This window comes from Eptatretus burgeri, chromosome 3 (assembly GCF_056783735.1).
Source record: "Eptatretus burgeri isolate ZD-2024b chromosome 3, Ebu_testis_v1, whole genome shotgun sequence".
NCBI lineage: Eukaryota > Metazoa > Chordata > Myxini > Myxiniformes > Myxinidae > Eptatretus > Eptatretus burgeri.
In genome coordinates this window covers 79,011,003-79,031,088 of record NC_140963.1, presented here as the reverse complement: position 1 = coordinate 79,031,088, position 20,086 = coordinate 79,011,003, and the positions used below count along the sequence as shown (strand labels likewise).

The 20,086-nt window shown below is 43.2% G+C and overlaps 1 protein-coding gene across 4 annotated transcripts in view; it reads right to left on the bottom strand.

Annotated features, from left to right (window-relative positions):
- Positions 1-20,086, bottom strand: part of LOC147030268 (cyclic AMP-responsive element-binding protein 5-like) — a 135,577-nt gene that overhangs the window by 72,371 nt on the left and 43,120 nt on the right. For all 4 annotated transcript variants that reach the window (XM_085874164.1, XM_085874163.1, XM_085874165.1 and 1 more), the window contains exon 2: positions 9,288-9,440. In XM_085874164.1, the coding sequence (XP_085730290.1) occupies positions 9,288-9,434 (147 nt within the window). In that variant the 5' untranslated portion in view covers positions 9,435-9,440. The remainder of the gene's footprint in view (positions 1-9,287; positions 9,441-20,086) is intronic.

Genomic DNA, 20,086 nt, shown 5'->3' with positions numbered 1-20,086 from the left:
TCTGCGAGTATCATGGCTTGGAATGCTATATTACACAGAGCAAAAAGCAAACTTTAAGGTAAACTAACTGTTCAAGATTAACCACCGAGAGAAGTTAGAGGCAAAAAAACAGAAATTAAAGCTGTACAACCCTAAAGAAGAAGAAAAAAAAACTTCAAAAACAATATACAGTTGTCACATCGAGGTGTGAATGTCCAGACAGTACAACGTTCTTCAGTGAGTTCTAACATCAGAGCTACTGATGGAGGTTAAACTGCAAAATTTAAATACGTACATTAAAATTTAAATCTACGTGGGATGGTGGATATGGTGACATAGTGAAAGAAACAAACCCTGGATGAGCATGTTGTAAAGGTTGTGCATTCAAACCGAAATGTGGCCAACACTGGAGCCGATTAAATTCCAAGCATCTGGAAGCAGCTCATTGCAAGGAAGAAATATGTTGAATTGTCATCACATGAAATGCAGCTGCCTCGCTTCAGGTCTCTGGGAAAGAATAATTTGCCTGTCCGGCCTAGTTTGGTGAACAGGTGGTGCCATTCCCCAGTTTTTGGATGACTCTTTCATGCCCTTTGAAATGACAAGGCACTTTGGGATTGGGGAATAAAGTTACCTCCTGCGCGGTGCCCATGACCTCCTATTTATGAATGAGAAAAATGCTGAAAAAAGGAAACTCTGTGATGCTTTAAATCTAGGCAGCACCTGTTATGTAAAGATTCAACATTTTTCATTAAAACATTCCCAATTTCAGTTGGTTAACTCATCGCCATCGTAATCGCAAGCGTCGTGCGGATGTTCTGAATAGAACGTGTCCTCCGCAATGTCCAGCACTGCTATCAGGATCACGGCTTGAGATGAAAAACGATGGGATGTGGAAAAACATGAAACGTCACTAAGGCGTAGACGATAATAACTCACATATTTTTACAAGCAAAGAGACCGTTTTGTGGCTGGCGGCGAGTCACGTGAGCAGGCCCCACCAAGATGGAATGTTGGCTCGAGTTTCTTGGCAGGGAGGGTTGACTGCTTATCACTCGCAGGTCGGGATATCGCGGCAGTATTCCCGCCGCGGCACAAATCTTTTGGCACAGGCACACATTAAGTGCTAATGCACCATTTGCGAAAGTCTTTATTTCATCCGAGTCATAACCATGAAGCTAAAATGGATCCAATTCAAGAACCGAATTGCAACTTTTGGTGGAACCAAAGTTCCATTTAAGTAGGGTGTTTGGTGTGGCCTCTCATATCAATTGTTCGTAGAGTTGCCTCTGCGAACACATTAGGAAAGGGCACCACCTTGGTGCAAAAGTGCTATAATGTGCGCACCGTTCTGGCTGCACCTGCGTGGGGACCATCCCATAAGGGCCATTTCTGTGGTGGTGAAGTCATCTCTGCTGCAGGCTATCATTTCACTGAGCTCAGCAGAGCTGGGATCAATCCTGCATGCTGGCTTCATATCCACACGTGATGGGTTGACACAGATCATTAGAGGTGTGCAAGGGTGCGACGCAGATCACTTGGACATGCAGAGTTCAACGCAGGTCGTATCGGTGCACAAGCTGTCAATGCAGATCATATATGCGAACCAAGGGTCGACACAGATCATGTGAAAAAATAAGGGGTCATTGCATATGATATATTACAGGTGTACAAGGGGTCGATGCAGATCATATCGTGTCTAATGGATCGATGGAGATCATAAAACTGATGCATGGGGTCGACACCAACACTGCACACTCACTTACCATCACCTTGTGAGTAGAGCTAAAATATCATCCCAGTGCACAAAAAAATTCATGGTGCACATCTTGTTTGTACATACGAGTATATATCCCATTTGCATGTTATATTCCTTGCATTGATGCAAGCTTGTTAATTACGAATGGATGGACTGTGGGGCAGAACCAATCTTTCCAGGGCAGGTGATGATATCACAATACTGTACCTCAATCGCAAGTGCTGAATCCAAACTTCTCCAAGCTTGCACAGTTTGTAGTGTGTAGCGAAAACAAGGTAAACAGGACTGATATTGATATGCAACTTAAGAAATGCATAAAAGGTGACCTACTAACCTTATTTTGCTGCTTTGAAATCATAAACATTTTTTGGGGGCTTAAAGGCACCTGTTTGAGGGAACAAAAGGCACAAAACCGACTTTTGCAAGTGGCACGCACACGCACAGGAGATAATGGAGAGGTGGTCACGTTGGCTGGTAACAAAGCCTGTTATTACGACTGGGTGTATTAACTTAATGACCATCCCAGAAAGTAAGCATTGAAGGGTGTGTGTATGTGTGTGTGTGTCGGGGGGGGGGTGTGCGCGCATGCGTGTGTGCGCATTGCACATGGTTAGCAAATCGCTTCACGTATTATCGTGACCTCTCTGGTCAAAGAGCGATGTACAACAATACCATTTTCTTGTTTATTGTCCCAGAGGCTCTGTTAACATCCCGACCTCCAACCCCAAGCATGGTTTATGCAAAGACGCTTCTTGCCCGAAGCTTTGCAAACGCACATTTGACGTCACGAATGAGTAAATAAGAGCTTCATGAAATGAAACAACACTCCAACATTCCAATCAGAAATTGGCACACACATGGAATATTCATGGTATTGTCAAGGCACGCTGTTGTTTGGTGCGAGAGGGATGGTTTGTTGCGTGATGCAGGTTGGAGTTTGAACACATGCCTTGTACATTCATAGTCTGAGCGCATGGTGACAATTCTCTGTACACACAGACATTGAAAACCCATCCCTTTCGAAGGTGCCAGGCGATGCATGCCCTCCGTCCGTCGAGCCGGTACACGCTGAGAGCCCAGGGAAACTTTCCTATACAAGTTCACAAGTAAATCACTAATTTCATTAGCGGAAAACAATGCCTTGAATCATTGGGGAAACCAAAATATTCACAAGTTGCAAGCAAGCAAACGAGACGGTCGGCTAAACATGTCTGAATAGGATGAGAGGAAGTCATTATCAGGTACAAAAACAAAACTGGAATTGGACTTGTATAAGTAGAACAGTAAACAGAAGCTAGTGAAGAAAGTAAGAACTCATAGGCAAGTCTACAGATAATACGTGATGGCTTTGGCCATGAATATAAACATAATAAAGCATTCGTTAAATAGATGAGGAGTTAAGAACAGATTAAAATAAGTGAGGACCTGTTGAGGAAAAGCACAGGAAAATTATTTTATTGATGCAAGTAAGATTGTAGGCTCACTAAATAGTTATTTTGCTTTAACGTTTACACACGAGGAGTCAAGGAATTACCACCAGCTAAGAGAACTTACCTATAGCTTTGAGAGGAGCTCCAGGTAAGAGTGGAGGAGATAAAGAAACAGTTAGGAAAGGCAAGAAAAGATACCACCTTGCTCTCCAAACTATCTGCCTTTGGCATCCAAGTTCGCCTCCTCTTATGCTTTACTGACCTCCTCCACTCTTGCAGTCATCATGCGCCTGTCAATGAGATCTTCTCATCTTCTCTCCCTATTGAGGCTGGATTGTCCCAAGGCAGTGTCTTGGGCCCAATCCTGTACCTCATCGTCATCAATAATCTTTCTGATTCTCTGGAGAATTCTGCTAATCTCTTGGCTGATGAGTCCACTGTCTGCTGTGGCATCCCTCATTCTTCAGATAGACAGGCAGGACCCTCTTTACTCTCCACGGACCTTTATAGCTGGAACAACTCCTGAAATAACTTTTAACCCATACAGATCTCACACTCTCACTTTGTCTCTCCGAAAGGACCGTTTGGTGAACCCTCCCAACTATTTCCAAAACAAACCAGTTGAAGAAGTTCAGTCACTCAAGGCTTGGAGCCTCAGCATCAGCCATGATGATTCTTGGACAAACTATATGCCGAAGATGGCCTCGTGGAGCAAGAATAGCTGGGCATCCTCCGTTATGCAAAGACTTTCCTTGGCAAGTCTGAATTTTTGTCAGCTTTCAAAGCCTTCACCCAACGCAAGTAGTGCTCTCCTCTTTCGGCTCGCGCTCCTGTTTCAAAAATTGCACTTCTTGATACAATGGAAACCAAAGCCCCTCAAAATTATTGGAATCACTCGCAATGAGGTTGAGTCTCTGGACCTGTTACTCTCACATTGCAAACTCTACATTGTAGAGTTTGTCCTAAGGAAGAAGCCTATTGTTTTTGAGGTCAAAAGGTCAAAAGGTCAACATAGGCCAAAGGTCAACAACTTTGGTGGGATTTCTAAAATCCTCAGTTTTCATCCGATTGACTTGAAATTTGAAGAGGATTTATATTTCAGGCCACTAAAGTCAACCAGCCAATTATTTTTGAGGTCAACGAAGACCAAAAGGTCAACAAAGGCCCAAGGTCAACAACTAAGGTGGTATTTCTAAAATCCATAATTTTCATCCCATTGACTTGAAATTTGAAGAAGATTTGCACATCAGGTCATTGAATTCAACCAACCAATTATTTTTGAGGTCAAACTTGTTTTATGGATTTTGCAAGTATCATGCTGTGCATGACGTCTTCTTGTTTATCTGTCTGTCTGTCTGTCTGTTTGTGCGCAAGATATCTCAAAAAGTTGTGGATGGATCCAGATGAAATTGGGTGGGCAGGTAGGGTATGTGACAAGGAAGAACTGATTAGATTTTATTCTCCCTCTATCGAGTGCATCCTGTGGCTGCTGGTTGCATCATTGGTTGGGACGCAGCTATGCCGCTGATGCAGTGTACCCCTTACCAGTACACTGGTACTCATTTTGCCGACCTCGGAAGGATGACAGGCTGAGTCAACCCCCTGGTGTATTAATTCAGCGGCCAACGGGGCTTGAACTCAGGACCCTAGGATCTCAAGCCGCCACCCTAACCACTATTCCAACACCAGGCTTCTAGATTTTATTGAAGATCCAGATCTGGATACTTGAATATTTTAAATGATTCTTCACCATTGAGAGATAAGGCCAAAATGATATATAGCATGATATCTCAAAAAGTTGTGGACAGCTTTTAACGAAACTTGGTGGACATGTTGGGTGTGTGACAAGGAAGAATTGATTCAATTTTGGTGGAGATCCGAGTCCGGATCCGATAAGTTTTTTAAGTGATTCTTCACCATTGCGAGAGTGGGCTAAACTAATATATAGCATGATATCTCAAAAAGTTGTGGATCTGTTTTGTAACTGTGTGCGCATGGATCGCACACATATATGTACAATGTACATATAAACTGCTGTACATACCTACAGATGTACAGATGTATGTGTCTGTTTTAGTTTGTGTATATGTATTCCCAATGCAAGGTCAATAGGCTTGTCATCAACCAATTGACCTGATGATAAAAGAAAAGTTCATGCAGTGCAGGGTAAACACAAGTAAATAGATCTCAACATCAAAATTTACAAATGAGAAATATAAGACCCATATTCCACCCACACCCAAACCCACCATTCCCTCTAACAACCAATATTCCTTTCACACCAAAACCCACCATTCCCTCTAACAATCTGTATTCCATTCACATCCAATCCCACCATTCCCTCTAACAATCCATTATTGCATTCACACCCAATCCTGCCATTCCCTCTAAAGACCACATTTCTAACTCATGCTTTGCAAATCCCCAAAACAATTAACGTGATCAATACAAGGCGCCCAAAATCCAACCAAGATCTTCTCTAAAAGGTAAATGCTTGGGCCAGTAAAGCTCTTGGAGATTTTGATTCAAAATTAAATGCGCTATATAATAAACTGGCTGATTGAATGTTTCATCCACAGGATGGTCATCATGACAGAATGTACACTATTGGAGGAGACATACAAACATACCTGATAAAAAACGACGATAATTAATCCACAACACTCAGAAGGACGTGGTATTTCCCAAGACCTCATTCATCAAATCAATGTCATCCGATTTGGTCACTATTGTGAGCTCATCTTCAGGTGGCCAAGGCGGTTTTCCACTTTAAATGTTACCGACGACGGTATGCTTCAAATACACTGAGTATGTCATTTTATGGAAGAGCAAACAGATGGGTTAAAAAAAGTTAATGGACTGACAATGAGGGAGTGGGATAACAGGGTGGACACATCAAGCAAGAGAATGAATGAACAATAAAGAGGAGAAAGTGAGGAGGGAAGGAGCTGCAGCAACCTACAAGTAAGAGTTTCAGGTTAGATTGGTTTAATGAGGGAGAGAAGATAGAGAATATAGCAAGGAGAGATGGGGTGACACGGAATTGGTGGGGCACCAATTTCTTGAAACCTTGGAGGGAAGTTTAGGATAGAACCTAAAGGGTAGTTCCACAAACAGAAGAAGCAAGGATCAAAACTGGGGAGGTGTACCGTAAGCCTGGATTTCGGAAGTTTAATAGAAGGGGTTACTGGAAGAACAGGTGCATCCTGGAGGGGCTGGAGTGGGAGTGTTGGAGGATGGAGAAAACAGATAGAGCTCGACTGGAGACTGGAGGGGAGGCCTGTGAATAACAGAAACCAAGGAGTGGCAATGCCCTGTCTGTAATGTAACAGCAACAGACCTTGTGCTTCAGCTTCTTCACAAGAGATCCCAATAACTCAGAGAGCTTGAGATTCCACAGAATCTATGGGAGACAGATGTGATGCTGGGGTGCCAGCCTGTAATGGAGAGCAATATTCCGTTGAGCTGCAGAGAATAAAGGCCCTGTAGACGGAGTGGTTCTGATTTTTCAAGGAATGACTTGGACCGAAATCCCAATTTTGCGACAGAATTCAAGTCCAAAGGCCTACATTTGCAAGCAATAATGCAAGAAATTTGATGCCAAGCAAGTACGAACAGAGAGAGAGAGAGGGGACAACAGGCTTTGCCTTCTTTGCAAAAGATGATATGCTACAAGGTTCAGCACCCCCTACTGGCATTGTATCGGGTCGCAGTTTATATGGTCAGCATTGTTTCGTTTTTATAGTGAGTGATATAAGTCTCATGGAGGAGCTTGTACATGTATCACATTCAGGACAAAACCATTAGTAGACATCAATGTACTGTCCCACGAATTACAAGAACATTAGTAGGTAATGGGAGGAGGAGGGAAGGAGACACAGTAATCTACAAGTAAGAGTGTCATGCAAGGTAGGTTTACTGGGGTAGATAAGATAGCGAGGAGGGATGGGGTCGAGGGAGCTACATGACACCAATTGCTTGAAGCTCTTCCACCAGCTTCGACTCTGTATACAAAAAAGAATGGGAAAACAGGTATGGAATTGAGAGTTGAACATTGGATCCCTATCATGATCCAGGGGTTCTGAAAGGCCAACCCAACAGAGTTGTTTTGGGAATCGAACCAAGGTAAAGAGTTTCAGGGTAAGGATGCTAATGCTGAGATTTCATGCGGACCTCAGGGCTATGTCTAGGATCATTAATTATGTAATAATTGGTTCTATTAATTAGATAGCGACGACGCAGATAATTCGTTTTAAAAAGCTCTTTTCGTCTCCTTCAAACTTGCGAGAATCGTGTGATAAATGTCATCAAATTGCATCCAATTTGCTTGTAGCAATTATGACGAATTTGGTTTGCAACATGAAAATGAGGAAATAACCGAAAGCATTGGAGGAAGTTTAAGGGATTTCACACTCAGGTCGACCAGCCTGGACCCCATGTTTTCAAAATCAACTCGATATATTCAACCTTGGGGCTTTCATGCTCTCTGAGGATTCATGAATCCGCCAAACAAATCAAACAAACAAACAACATTCACGTACAAAGAAACGGTAACTAAGTGAATGCAAACGAACCTTCAGCGTGCATTACGTCAGTGCCAATAGGTTGTTATGGTTAAATTTATCTGGTTACATGAAGCTACATTCCGTGTTTGATGGCAAGACCAATTAAAGTACCTGTTTGACCGTTTATGGGGCTTGAATCGAAGTGGAACTTTTATAAATCAAGGGTATTCTTGTGTTGCAATTATACCCTCACCTCAACACAACACATCCTGATTGCGGATACGAAGACCTTTCTACCTTCACCACGACCTCTTTGACAGGTGCAAATGGAGGCCATAGTTTTCAATTCTGCTGTAGTGAACCGGTGTCCCAGTCTGTTTTCAACGGGTCTTTGGCTAAGGCCCAAGCTACCTTCCATCTGCACGAAAGGTGGGGGATAATAGAACAAGACTTGTCCCCCTCCATTAGAGACCAGTCAGCTTGCTTCCAAAGTAATAGAATCCATAATAGCAAATGGGTAAGTCGTTCCTCTTCTCCAATTTAATTATTGTGGACCATCAGTTTGGATTCAAGCAAATGTCAGATCCAATGCTCTCACTACTAAGGTAATGGATTGAGGTCATAAATCTCAATCGAGAAGTCAGAGCGGTTTCCATAGATGTAACTTGCCTTTTGACACAGTCTGGCATCTTATATTTCTTGTTAAATCCTCTACATGAGGCATTCACGGCCCTCTTCCCAGCTGTCTTGAAGATTCCTTAGTGTGTCGAGAATTGTTGTCGCTCTTGGTGACAACTTCTCTGCTCTTATTGAGCAGGCATATATCAGGGCAGAGTTTTGTAACAAATCAGGTCTCCGGTATACGTCAATAGCATCTTTGCCTCCAATACCACTTTTCCAAGGACTTTACGCCATTACAAATGGTCTTCACCCCATTAACGGAAAAGCCGTCAGGTGATCCCTGTCAACAAATTTAGAGAAGCATCAGGGTGGTTTATAAAATGCAACTACAATTCAATGCCAGCCAATCCCTCTTTGCCAGAACTGGAAGTATTACTCGATGGAGTACGACTCGGCAGAGTCCTGCTACCCACTATGGGCTTGCGGATCCTACATCCCCACACTGCTGGAGTAGTCTTAAGCTTAAAGTATCGGTACCATTGATTGCGGTCTCTCACCATTGAAATATGAGTTTCCTTTTTGTTTGACACTACCTATCGTCTCATCATACATGCACCCTCTACGCAATCAACTATCTACTTCTGTCCACCCTCAGCCAGATCACAGTTTATAAACTCGATCGCCTATAGCCTCCGACATACAAGCGTTCTTCTTCCCCATCCTGTGCAATTATGTCAGTATATTCATCCAATCATGTTCCTCCATGGAACCCCTCAAGAGCAAATTGTGGGCAGACTCTTCCACCCCCCCCCCCCACCCCTTGTATCTGCTAATTGATCTGTAATTCTTCTGTATTCTTGATTTATTCCACTCGGTTGTCATTATGTTAAACTGCACACTTCCTTAATTTAACCATATGATGCTTGACACCTGCATAGACATGAAATGGAAGCATGTGTGCATGTGTGTGAGCAGGTACATCACACGTATTACCTGCATGCCATGGTGGTGGTGAGGAAGACTAGCGTTAGCATGCCCGGGATGCACACTGCTGGCGATGTTTCCGTACAGTGGTTGGCTGTTGGGAAGGTGCAGGTATCCTGGTAGTGATCCTGGTAAGGGGCTCTGACTGTAATCCATGTCCACCTGCAATTGGGGGTTCAGGACGAAAGCAAATCGCTAATGAAATCACAATAAATCATTCATGTATGTCAAAATCTTCTCAAAGCGACTGTTAGTCATGAATGTTCTCCAACCTTGACATAGTCAAATTTACCGTGTTTAGTTTCTTTCCCTTTAAAATACTCATCATGTGACCAATTTTAAGGATGTAGGGTACAATTTGTTTGTTTTGTTTGATTTGTTTTGTTTGTTTGAGAATTTGTCAGAGTCAGAATTTAAGAATTCTGATTATGCTGCTTTGATATGAACATGTGCTGATGTGAAAGTGAGTGCAGGGAGGGAAAAGGATATTTTGCATTGATGAACCATCTGTGCAAGAATGACCTGATCTTATAGCTCAGAGGGAGTGTATTCACCTTAGAGCTGTCTAGTCTGGGTTTGATTGCTGACCCAACTACAAACCGTCATCCTGGTGCTTCACAGTGATGTAGCTAAAAGTGCACTGTCCATCCGATGGCATGTTAAGCCAGCCGTCCTGTTTGCTAGCCATTCACTGGTGGATGTGAAAGATCTCACCATGCCATTCGCAAGAGTAGGCAATAGTGCCGTGGCCGTACCCTGACCAAATTTTAGATCTGCATCAGCATCACAGCCTCATCTTCAGAAATGATGCAAGCAGCATCCAGCCGCTGGGCTGCATACACATGATCACAGATGTGATTGGTTTAAAGTTTAAACCATGTAAACGTGGTCGTGTAATTCAAGTTAAAGCCCATACTGGAGAAATATTTGGTTGATTATGCACGGAAGTACAGTTGTTATACCAACCAGGTTTCAGTGCAGTAAAGAGGGACATACAAGCAATGCTTCATGTCTCGGCATTCTGTAACTTCAGTAAATTCAGTAAAGTAGTCTGTCAGTTTGTCCTGAACATGATTGACATACAAACTCCTCCATGAGCCTTTGAGTCCTGGAGAAATAACAACAGTAAAAGTCATGTATATCAGACAGTAAGTAAAGGTAAAGTGCTAATTTATCAGAAAATAGAGCTATGTAAATGACCAGTGACGTCACTGCCATTCCCGATAAACAATAAACAATAAAGTAAACAATTTGTAAACAATAAACGGACGTTTTTATGGATCTCCCCCTACAGTGCCAGTAGGGGGAGATGAATTCTGGAACCTGCCTCTTCAGAATGGGACGTACCGTCTTCAGGGTCGACATTGAAGTTTTTGGCATTAAAGATCGCACGATATTTCAAACAACAGCAAGCCAATGTGTTCTGGTATCCTACGAAATATGATTAAAAATCTGGAATGGAGAACAAAATGAAATTGGAGGGGAAAAATGGGAAAAGGACAAACCTCAACAAAGTCGGATAGATTAACTCAAAGGGAATGAAACGGAAGACCAAGAAGGAACCCTAAGAAGTAAAGAGCGAAGATGGAGTCATCGGGAGGAACCTGGAGAGGATTCGGGTCTCAGCCGCTACTCCGCAACCCTCAAACCCATCCAGGCGAAGCAAGTGAGCCTCGCAGAAAAAAATTCTGCAAGAATTTGCTTTTCCTTCAAGAGAAAATGAAAGAGAGAAATAGGGATTCAAGAAATGGAGGAGAAGGAAAAGCAAGAATAAGAATGAATAAAGAGAATTATGAAGAAAAAAATAGAAAGAAATATAAAAGGAACAAAGAACAAAGATGTCAGGAACAACCCAAATAGATAGATTTCAGCAGTTATTCTCCAGGCTCAAACGCAGCAACATGTACAAGCTACCAGAGGGTAAAATCGATAGACACGGTAAGGACAATTGAGAAAACCTGTAACTCCATTTACCAAAACCACTCCTTAATAATTAATGAAGAGGGAAAACAGGAACTATTTATCATCAAAATTAGCATGGAGAAAACATTTACAAGAACTACTTTAGGGTCATTTTACTGCATCCTATCACTGCCTGGTGAATGTGGGTCTCTCAAACACCGGCGGTGAGTGTGGGTCCCACAAACACCGGTGGTGAGTGTGGGTCTCACAAACACCGGTGTTGAGTGTGGATCTCACAAACACCAATGGTGAGTGTGGGTCTCACAAACACTGGCGGTGAGTGTGGGTCTCACAAACACTGGCGGTGAGTGTGGGTCTCACAAACACCAGCGGTGAGTGTGGGTCTCACAAACACCGGCGTTGAGTGTGGATCTCACAAACACCAATGGTGAGTGTGGGTCTCACAAACACCGGCGGTGAGTGTGGGTCCCACAAACACCGGCGGTGAGTGTGGGTCTCACATACGCCAAAGGTGGGTGTGGATCTCATAAATTCTGCCAGTGGGCATGGACCTCACAAACTCTGCCAGCTGGTGTGGATCTCACATACACCAAAGGTGGGTGTGGATCACATAAACTCTGCTGGTGGGCGTGGATGTCACAAACTCTGCCGGTGGGCGTGGACCTCACAAACTCTGCCGGTGGGCGTGGACCTCACAAACTCTGCCGGTGGGCGTGGACCTCACAAACTCTGCCAGCTGGTGTGGATCTCACAATTTCTACTGGCTTGTGTGGATCTCCCAAACTCACAAACACCAGAGTTCCCTCTCTGGGGTGGACTGGTCCATAATGTTGACAATTAATTTCTCTTCCCAGTATTGACTGCATTACAATCCTATGGAGATGTTGGGGGCTGTATCTCTGCTAAGCTCATGCCTAATATGTGGAGCCTTGGCAACTGTTTCGCCAGAAGAGCCTTTTAAAATTTATAAGTTTTTTGAGGGTGAATCAAAAAGTACCTGCAATGTATTTTTATTTACATAAGTAAAAAAGACATAAATGTCATATTCCCCGTTGTTTTAGTAATTTGGCTGCTCGTCGATATTTATGTACAACTAAAATGGCCGCCAGTCTACCAGTCGGCCATCTTTAATCAGATTGCAATATAAAGGGAGGGGCACGTGTATGCCAACATGTACTGTGCTTGTGCTGAGTTTGAACAAAATCGGACCATGCATGTCCGAGAAATGGTTGAGGACGTGTTAAACATCGAGTTTTTTTTACAACTAAAATGGCCGCCAGTCTACCAGTCGGCCATCTTTGATCAGATTGCAAAATATAATTAGTTGCAAGTGTATGCCGTTGTGTACTGTGCTTGTGCCAAGTTTATACAAAATCGGACCATTCTTGTTGGAGAAATGGTTGGGGACACGTTTAAGTAACATAACGGCCGCCAGTCGGCCATACTGTATCTGATCTTCAACAAAAAATGGCGTGCATTTGTAATCCATCATTCATTATCTGCTTGCCAAGTTTGAACAACATCGTTAAATACATGTCTGAGAAATGGTTGAGAAATATTCAACATCATGTTTTTCACAACTATAATGGATGCCAGTTGGCCATCATTGATCTCATCTCAAAATAAAACGATGTGCATATGTACACCATCATTCATTATCTGTGTGCCAAGTTTGAATAAGACAGGTGAATGCATGTATGAGAAATGGTTGAAGACATGTTTGACACCAGGGTTATTGTCTTTACAACTAAAATGTCTGCCAGTCGGCCATCTTGGATTCTATGTCAAAAAAAGAAGACGTGCATATGTATTCAATCATGTGTTGTCTTTGTGCCAAGTATGAATAAAATTGGTCCATGCATGTCCGAGATATGGTTGTGGACGCACGCACGCACAGACATGAAAATCGACACCAAATCCATAAGCCCCCATTTCAGACTAAGTCCAACGGGAGCTAATAATATAAATGCAATTGAGCATGCACAAAAGCATCGTTTTTCCACATAGTCCCCCTCCTTTTCAGCAGACTTAGTACATCAGTTCACAAGCTTCTGCATGCCCTCGAAGAAAAAAAAATTTTTGACTGAGTGACGAGCCACACACGCACCACTTCTTTGATTTGTTGGTCACTGGCAAAGTGGCGGCCTCTTAAAGAGTCTTTGAGTGAACTAAACAGGTAAAAGTCCAAAGGGACCAGGTCAGGACTGTATGGAGGATGTTCCAACGCCTCAATTTGAATTGCCAGAGGGTTTCCAGGGTGGCAGTGTGTGGATGGGCATTGTCCTGCAACAATGCAACACCTTTTGACAGTTATGTAGCCCTCGGCATTTCTATCGAAAAGCTGGTTTCAACTGGTCCCGGAGCATTTCACAATAACGGACACTGTTTACTGTTGTGCCCCTCCACCCCCCCCCCTTTGATAGTGTTCCAAAATTGGGCCTTGTGAGTCCCAGAAAAGTGTGAACATCACTTTTCCCATCAATGGTTGACTTTTGAACTTCTTTTTGATGAGTAATATCGGATGTTTCCATTCCATACTTTGGTGTTTGCTCTCTGGCTGTAATGGTGGATCCACGTCTCGTCTCCAGTGACAATGCATCTCAAAAAAGCATTCCCTTCATGAGGAAAGCTGTTCAAAATGCTTTGGTAGATTGTCACACGCTTGTGCTTGTTCTCTTCTGTGAGTTGTTTTGGAACCCATCTTGCAGAAACTTTATGAAAGCCAAGTTGGTTGTTGTTGATTTCATGTGCAGAACCATGACTGATGTTCAGATGTTGTGCCACTTCATCAATAGTCGATCGTCGGTTATCTATAATCATGGTGCGGACTCCTTCAACATTTTCTTCTGTTGTGGATGTGGATGGGCATCCACATCGTTCATCATCAATGACACTTGTGCGACCATTTTTTAACATGGTAATCCATCCTACACACTTTACTGCGGTAAAGCCCTGTTCCAATATTGTGCTGAAATTCTGCGATGGATTTCTGCCCCTGGTACACCTTCAGTTCATAAAAATCATATCATTGCACGCTGCTTTTATTTGGTGCAAATGGACAGCAGAGCGGTCATGTTAACTCCGTTACCACGACACAACTACTGCTTCACAATGGTGAAAACAGTTCATGCTTGTACTTGCAAGTACAACAAGCAATGCAGTTAATACAACACAGTTTTCAATAAATCATTGCGGATACTTTTCGACTCACCCTCGTCCATTATATATACCATAAACCAAAAAGAACAATGTGCTTTGGTTTACTTAATTTTCACAAGTTCACAGAAACAGTCATCTAACGACAAGTCTAATCAGATCTGACGATAAACTTCCCTCTTGCAATGCAAACTACCTCACACCGCATACCAGAAGTTACATTTTTGAACTCAGGCCAGAGGTACCTTTGGTACACAACTTGCTTCTTTCTGCCAGAGGCACGTGCGCGCACGTGGCGCATGCATGCACACACGCACACAATTGTATCATCATGTTTTAGGGGTTTGCCTCAAACACATACAAAAGACATGTTATGATTTTTCATCATGTGTTGTCCATAAATACTTGCTGGGTATTTAAAATCCCATGTTTTGTTTTTTGTTTCACTTTTTTTGGTAGACAGAGTCAAGGCTCGTGGAAGGGCTATAACACTGAATTGATCAGGATGCAACAGAACAAAATGAACAGTAGAGAAAGGGGGAAACACCAACAGTAGAGTTGAAGGACAAAATAGAGGGAAACTTGGACAAACGATGGGTGTGGAGACGAATGAGAGCAAGGGAGGATATATGGGGTTGATAAGATGGGTGCAGAGGGAAACTCTTAGGAAGGAAAACTGGAAATTTAGGAGGAGGAATTGGGGTGTGGTGGGGGAGGGTTAACAAAGGTAGAAAATATCATGGTTTTGGATTGGGGATGATCTGAGATGGTAGTGAAAAGCTGTCTTGAAGGCCTGGAGGGAGGAATGAGATTGAAGAGAATGTGGAAGTTGGTTCCATCGGCAGGAAAGAAGATGAAGAAATGAGTGGAGGTGAGCAGTGATTCTGGATTTTGGGAATTTCACCAGAAGCGGGTTTATTGAGGGAAAGAAACAAGCAGGGAAAAAGCAAAGGGTGCGAATCGAGAAAGGAGGCGTTACAAGACAGAGAGATCACTAACCTGTCTACGATGAAAGTGTGATAGACCCAGAGACTCAGCTTCATCACGAGAGATTCCAATAATCTGGAAGGCCTTGGTTTCCTTGGTGTCAACCTAAGCAAAGTGTGAGTCAGAGGCACTAGGCGAGAGGGGAGAGGTACTTCATAAAGCAGCAGATGAAGGCCTTATAGGTGGATAAGAGTTCAAGTGTGCCAAGGAAGGACTTTGAATGATGCAGGATATCCAGTTGATGACTGGCTTTGCAGGCCAACTTTGAAATGTGGTTTGCCCAAGAAAGATCATGGCTAATAGTGAGACACAGGCGTTTGAGTGATTGAACTTCAGAGAGAGAGAGATTTTTGGATTTAAGAACATATTCCAGGTGTTTGACGAGCTTGTGATTTTGTAACCTGCCTGTCTGAGGATGAGGGATGTCATGTGAGAGGGTGGAGTCATTAGCAAATAGATAAAGAAGATTTTCCAGAGAGTCAGAAAGAACATTGATGAAGACTCGGAATAGGACTGGGCCCAGAACATTGCCTCGTTGCACTCAAACCTTAACAGGAAGAGGAGATGAAAGGATTGCATTGAGAGACACATGTTGGCTACAAGAATGGAGAAAGTCATTAGGCCATGTGTGGAGTTGGCCCTGGATGCCATAGACAGAGCGTTTGGAGAGAAAGGCAGGATGTCCGACTGTACCAAAAGATATGTTCAGAGAGATAGCCCTGATCTCACGTCTGATATCGAAGGGCCTCCATCCTTTGTTGAGAGAGTAGAAGCAGCATGTCCAAGGTAGACTGACCTGATCAGAATCAGAATCTGTGATCTGAGATGAGGTCGTTGGAGAAAAGGAAGGATTTCATATCAACTGTGATGATGGATTCAAAGATCTTGCTGATGATCAGAAGTGAACTAATAAGTCTGCTGTTGTAGGGATTCGTTTTTGAACTTTAAAAAAAGTATAATGTGGTGATGTTGGCTGATTTCCTCTTCTCACGAAAGGAGTCGGCTGTGGTGCCATTTGAAGAGAGGGAATGCGTGGATGGGGAGCATACTCCAGAGACAGATTTAACAAGGCACCACTAAGTTTTAGAGGAGGGAAACAAGTTTGAAAGTTCCATCTTGAGGTTGGACATATGTTGTTTTCTGGCTCTCTTGAGAGTGGACACACAATTATTGTGGGCTTTGTGGCACGAGCTGAGATTGCCTTTGGTCAGGTTTGCTTTCCAGGAAGACAAAGCGAGCTATTTCTGAGCAACTGACTCACCACTGGATTCAATGTTCCATGGGTGGGAAGAATGTGAGGATAATTAAAGGTGAGATGGGATGAATCTGTGCATGAGAGAGAGAGAGAGAGAGAGCAGGTTCCTGTAGAAGAATTCCCAGGTTGAGTTAATATCAGGGGCAGTAGATATGGGAGACCAGCATTGAAGTGAGATGGCTGCTTGCAGCCTCTGCCAATCTGCCTGAGTGAACTGTCAGACTCGCTGGCGGTGAGGCACCTCTGAGAATAGCCAGAGAAATGTTGAGCTCTCACAAGTATATGATAAAATGAAGCAATTGGTACAGAAAAAGAGCAAAATAAATTTGTAGGAAAAATAGTCATCACCAAGTCGAGAAGGGAAGATTTGCCATTGGGAGAAATCCAGGTTGGAAAGCTCACAGATTGAGTCAGTCACATGGAGTCACAAAAGTCCTTTGCTGAAGTGTCATAGCTGGTTTAGAGAGGTACCAAAACCCAGCCAATTTGCATGGTGACAATTAAGATCAACATGTCTGAGGAAGAGAGTTGGGATCCATCCATCCATTGGGACCATACTCTGTGCAGAGCATTGGTGCTGCTTAAGCAGTCTCCTTGGCTATTGGGCACAATCCTGGACGGGTCGCCACTCCGACACAGGATAACAGCAAGCTGGCATTCATTTTGCCGATCTCAGAAGGATGACAGGCAAAGTCAAGCCTGCCTGGGATAAATTCAACAGCCGAGTGGGATTTGAACTCAAGATCCAAGCATCCCAAGCCCATCACCCTAACCATTAAGCCAACACCAGGCATAAAGTTGGGATGAACAGTTAAAAGTTGGTCCATATTGTCTGAGAGAGACATGCAGATGAAGTCATCACTGTTTGGAAGATGGTACAAGGAATTACAAGGAAATTTTTATGCGCAGGAGGAGGCCATTCATCCCATCATGCCTGCACCACACCAATACCAGATTTAATAAATCCGTCCATACCCCTTCCCTTCGTGTGCAGCCTTTTGGCTGCGACACTGGTACTCATTTCACTGACCTCGGAAGGATGACAGTCTAAGTTAACCCCCTGCTGTTAATTCAGTAGCCAACGGGACTTGAACTCAGGACCCTAGGATCCCAAGCCACCACCCTAACCGCGAAGTCAACACCAGGTTAAAAAGACCAAGTACAACACAAAGATAAACAAGAGGTGGGAGCAGAGAAGTCGCAGTCAAAGGTAGGCTACTCCTGGGGGTTTGGATGTGTAAGATCAGAACAAGGGCAAAGACAAATTGAGTTTTTGATGCAAAGTGCAACTCCACTGCTGGGGCAGCGTTCAGGTCTATCAAATCGGAGGAGACAATAGCTGGGCAGAGACACTATAAGGAGTCAATAACAACCTGTGTGAGGGAAGGATTCTGTTAAATCGGTAATGTCTGGTTTATCAGCAGCGGGCCTGGATTGAAAGATCTGTCAGGTTGGAGTGGAGACCTCAGATGTTTGAGGTCCACACAGATAGGGACAGTGGAGGAGGCATTGGGAGGATCGAGGACAGAGTGGAGTCTTTGTGGGGGCAGGGTGAGAGGAGGCTTTGAGGAGGTAGGGGTGGGGTGATGGGTGATGCAGAAGGATTGGACATGAATTGGAGGGATTCTGATTTCCAAATCATAAATTGGATAAATGGAGATAAAGATTATGGGAAGGGTGGTAAGAATTTTTGTTGAAGGCATGGAGAAAAGTGGTGCTGTAGGTGCGGAAGGACGATTGGTGGACCAAGCACTTAGCTGACAGACAGTTTTGGAAATAATATTTGTGAAGAAGAAGAAGAAGAAGAAGAAGAAGAAGAAGAAGAAGAAGAAGAAGAGGAAGAGGACTAGATCGTGGTGAAGAAGAAGAAAATGTGGGGTACTCCTGACAGAGAAATAATGTAAGTGAAGCATTTTTAAATATTTTAAAATGCTTTTCAAGGAATAAGGAAGAAGCGTGCATAGTCAATGAAGATTCAGTTTGGAGATATTGAGAAAAGGCAGAAAAAACAAGAAGCGAATACTCTGGGGGGATGGCCAGACGGAGGCCCCTGGAGTACCGGCGGAAAGTGGACGCAGCGACGCGCTGTTCTGGCACATGCTCCCATACCTGACCTGACCTGAATACTTCGATATCGTGCGGCTGGGGGCAGTAAAAGTCTAGGTTAAGAATGATGAAACAATTTTGCAGTTATAAAATTTAAATGTAGACACGGTGAATTCGCTTGCATGACGGGAAGAGTTGTGACGTTGGACAAATTTCTATTTATAGCCCTCAGATCAAAGGGACGTACGCGGCCATAATTGTGACAGAAGACGTGACAGAAGACACAGGACAGAATAGCCAATTATAGAACAGCGCGATGTTGCCGCGTTGTAAAAAGGATAGCGTACAGGAAGTACAGGCAGGAAATTCAAGTGGAATGAGATTGTTGTGGAGTGAAAAAAATTGTTAATTTTTTTTTTTTTGAAGAGAGGAAAATAGGATAATGTTGAGGAGGTAGAAAGTACAATATTTGTGAAGGAAGAAACAAAATGTGGAACACAACACCGAAAAGGACATCATTTTCACAGTGGCTATCTGAGGAGTAGGCCTTGAACAACACAAAAACAAATTCAAACAAGAAAAAGAGCAATCAGAGATCGCAGACCCTCACCAGGACTTCTTTTGATTGGTGTATTTTTATAGGTTTTAGGGTAAATCCAATATGGCTGCCAAACCATGTGACCTATGATTTCATTTGTGTGAACCTTTTGTTCCTCATGGACAGGCGGTCATACGTGTAAAGTTTCGCCTCGATTTGTTCAGCCACTTCAGAGAAGGTTTTTAAAGGTTTCAAAAAAAAGGGCTGCTGAATCACGTGACCAATAATGTCACGAATGTTTTTTTCTGTGGACCATCTTATCCCGAAATGACCCTCAAACATTTTCATACTGATTGGATGTGGCAATCTGCATATGCAATTAAGATGTCATAAATTAAGATGTTCTGTTCATATTTTTCCCGTTTTTCCAATAAGACTGCCACACCATGTGACCTATGACATCATAATTATTAAAACATTCTCCATGAGAAGTCGCATCAATGGTGAAAATTTCGTCTTAATCCGACAAGCGGTTGCAGAGAAAAACACAAAAGCTCTGTGCAGACAAACATACAAACAGACAAACGGACTAAAATGCAATACCCTCTCCTCTGGCGAGGGTAAAAATACAGCACAGCAAGGTAAGATTTAACACGGAAAATTGGACGGAAGCACAAACAACAACACGAGGCCGAAAATAAAACAGAAAAACACGACAAATCCGTTTTAGAAAACTTAGCCTTATTGAGTTGAGATGGAAGCGGCAGCTGCTGATTCGACTGCGGATTCGACTGACACTGGAACAATCCCCGAACCAGAAGTTCACAATTATGGCATCGTCTCACAAACCCAAATACATGACTGATTTACCAGTTTCAGCTTGGCAACCAAATGCATGGGTAA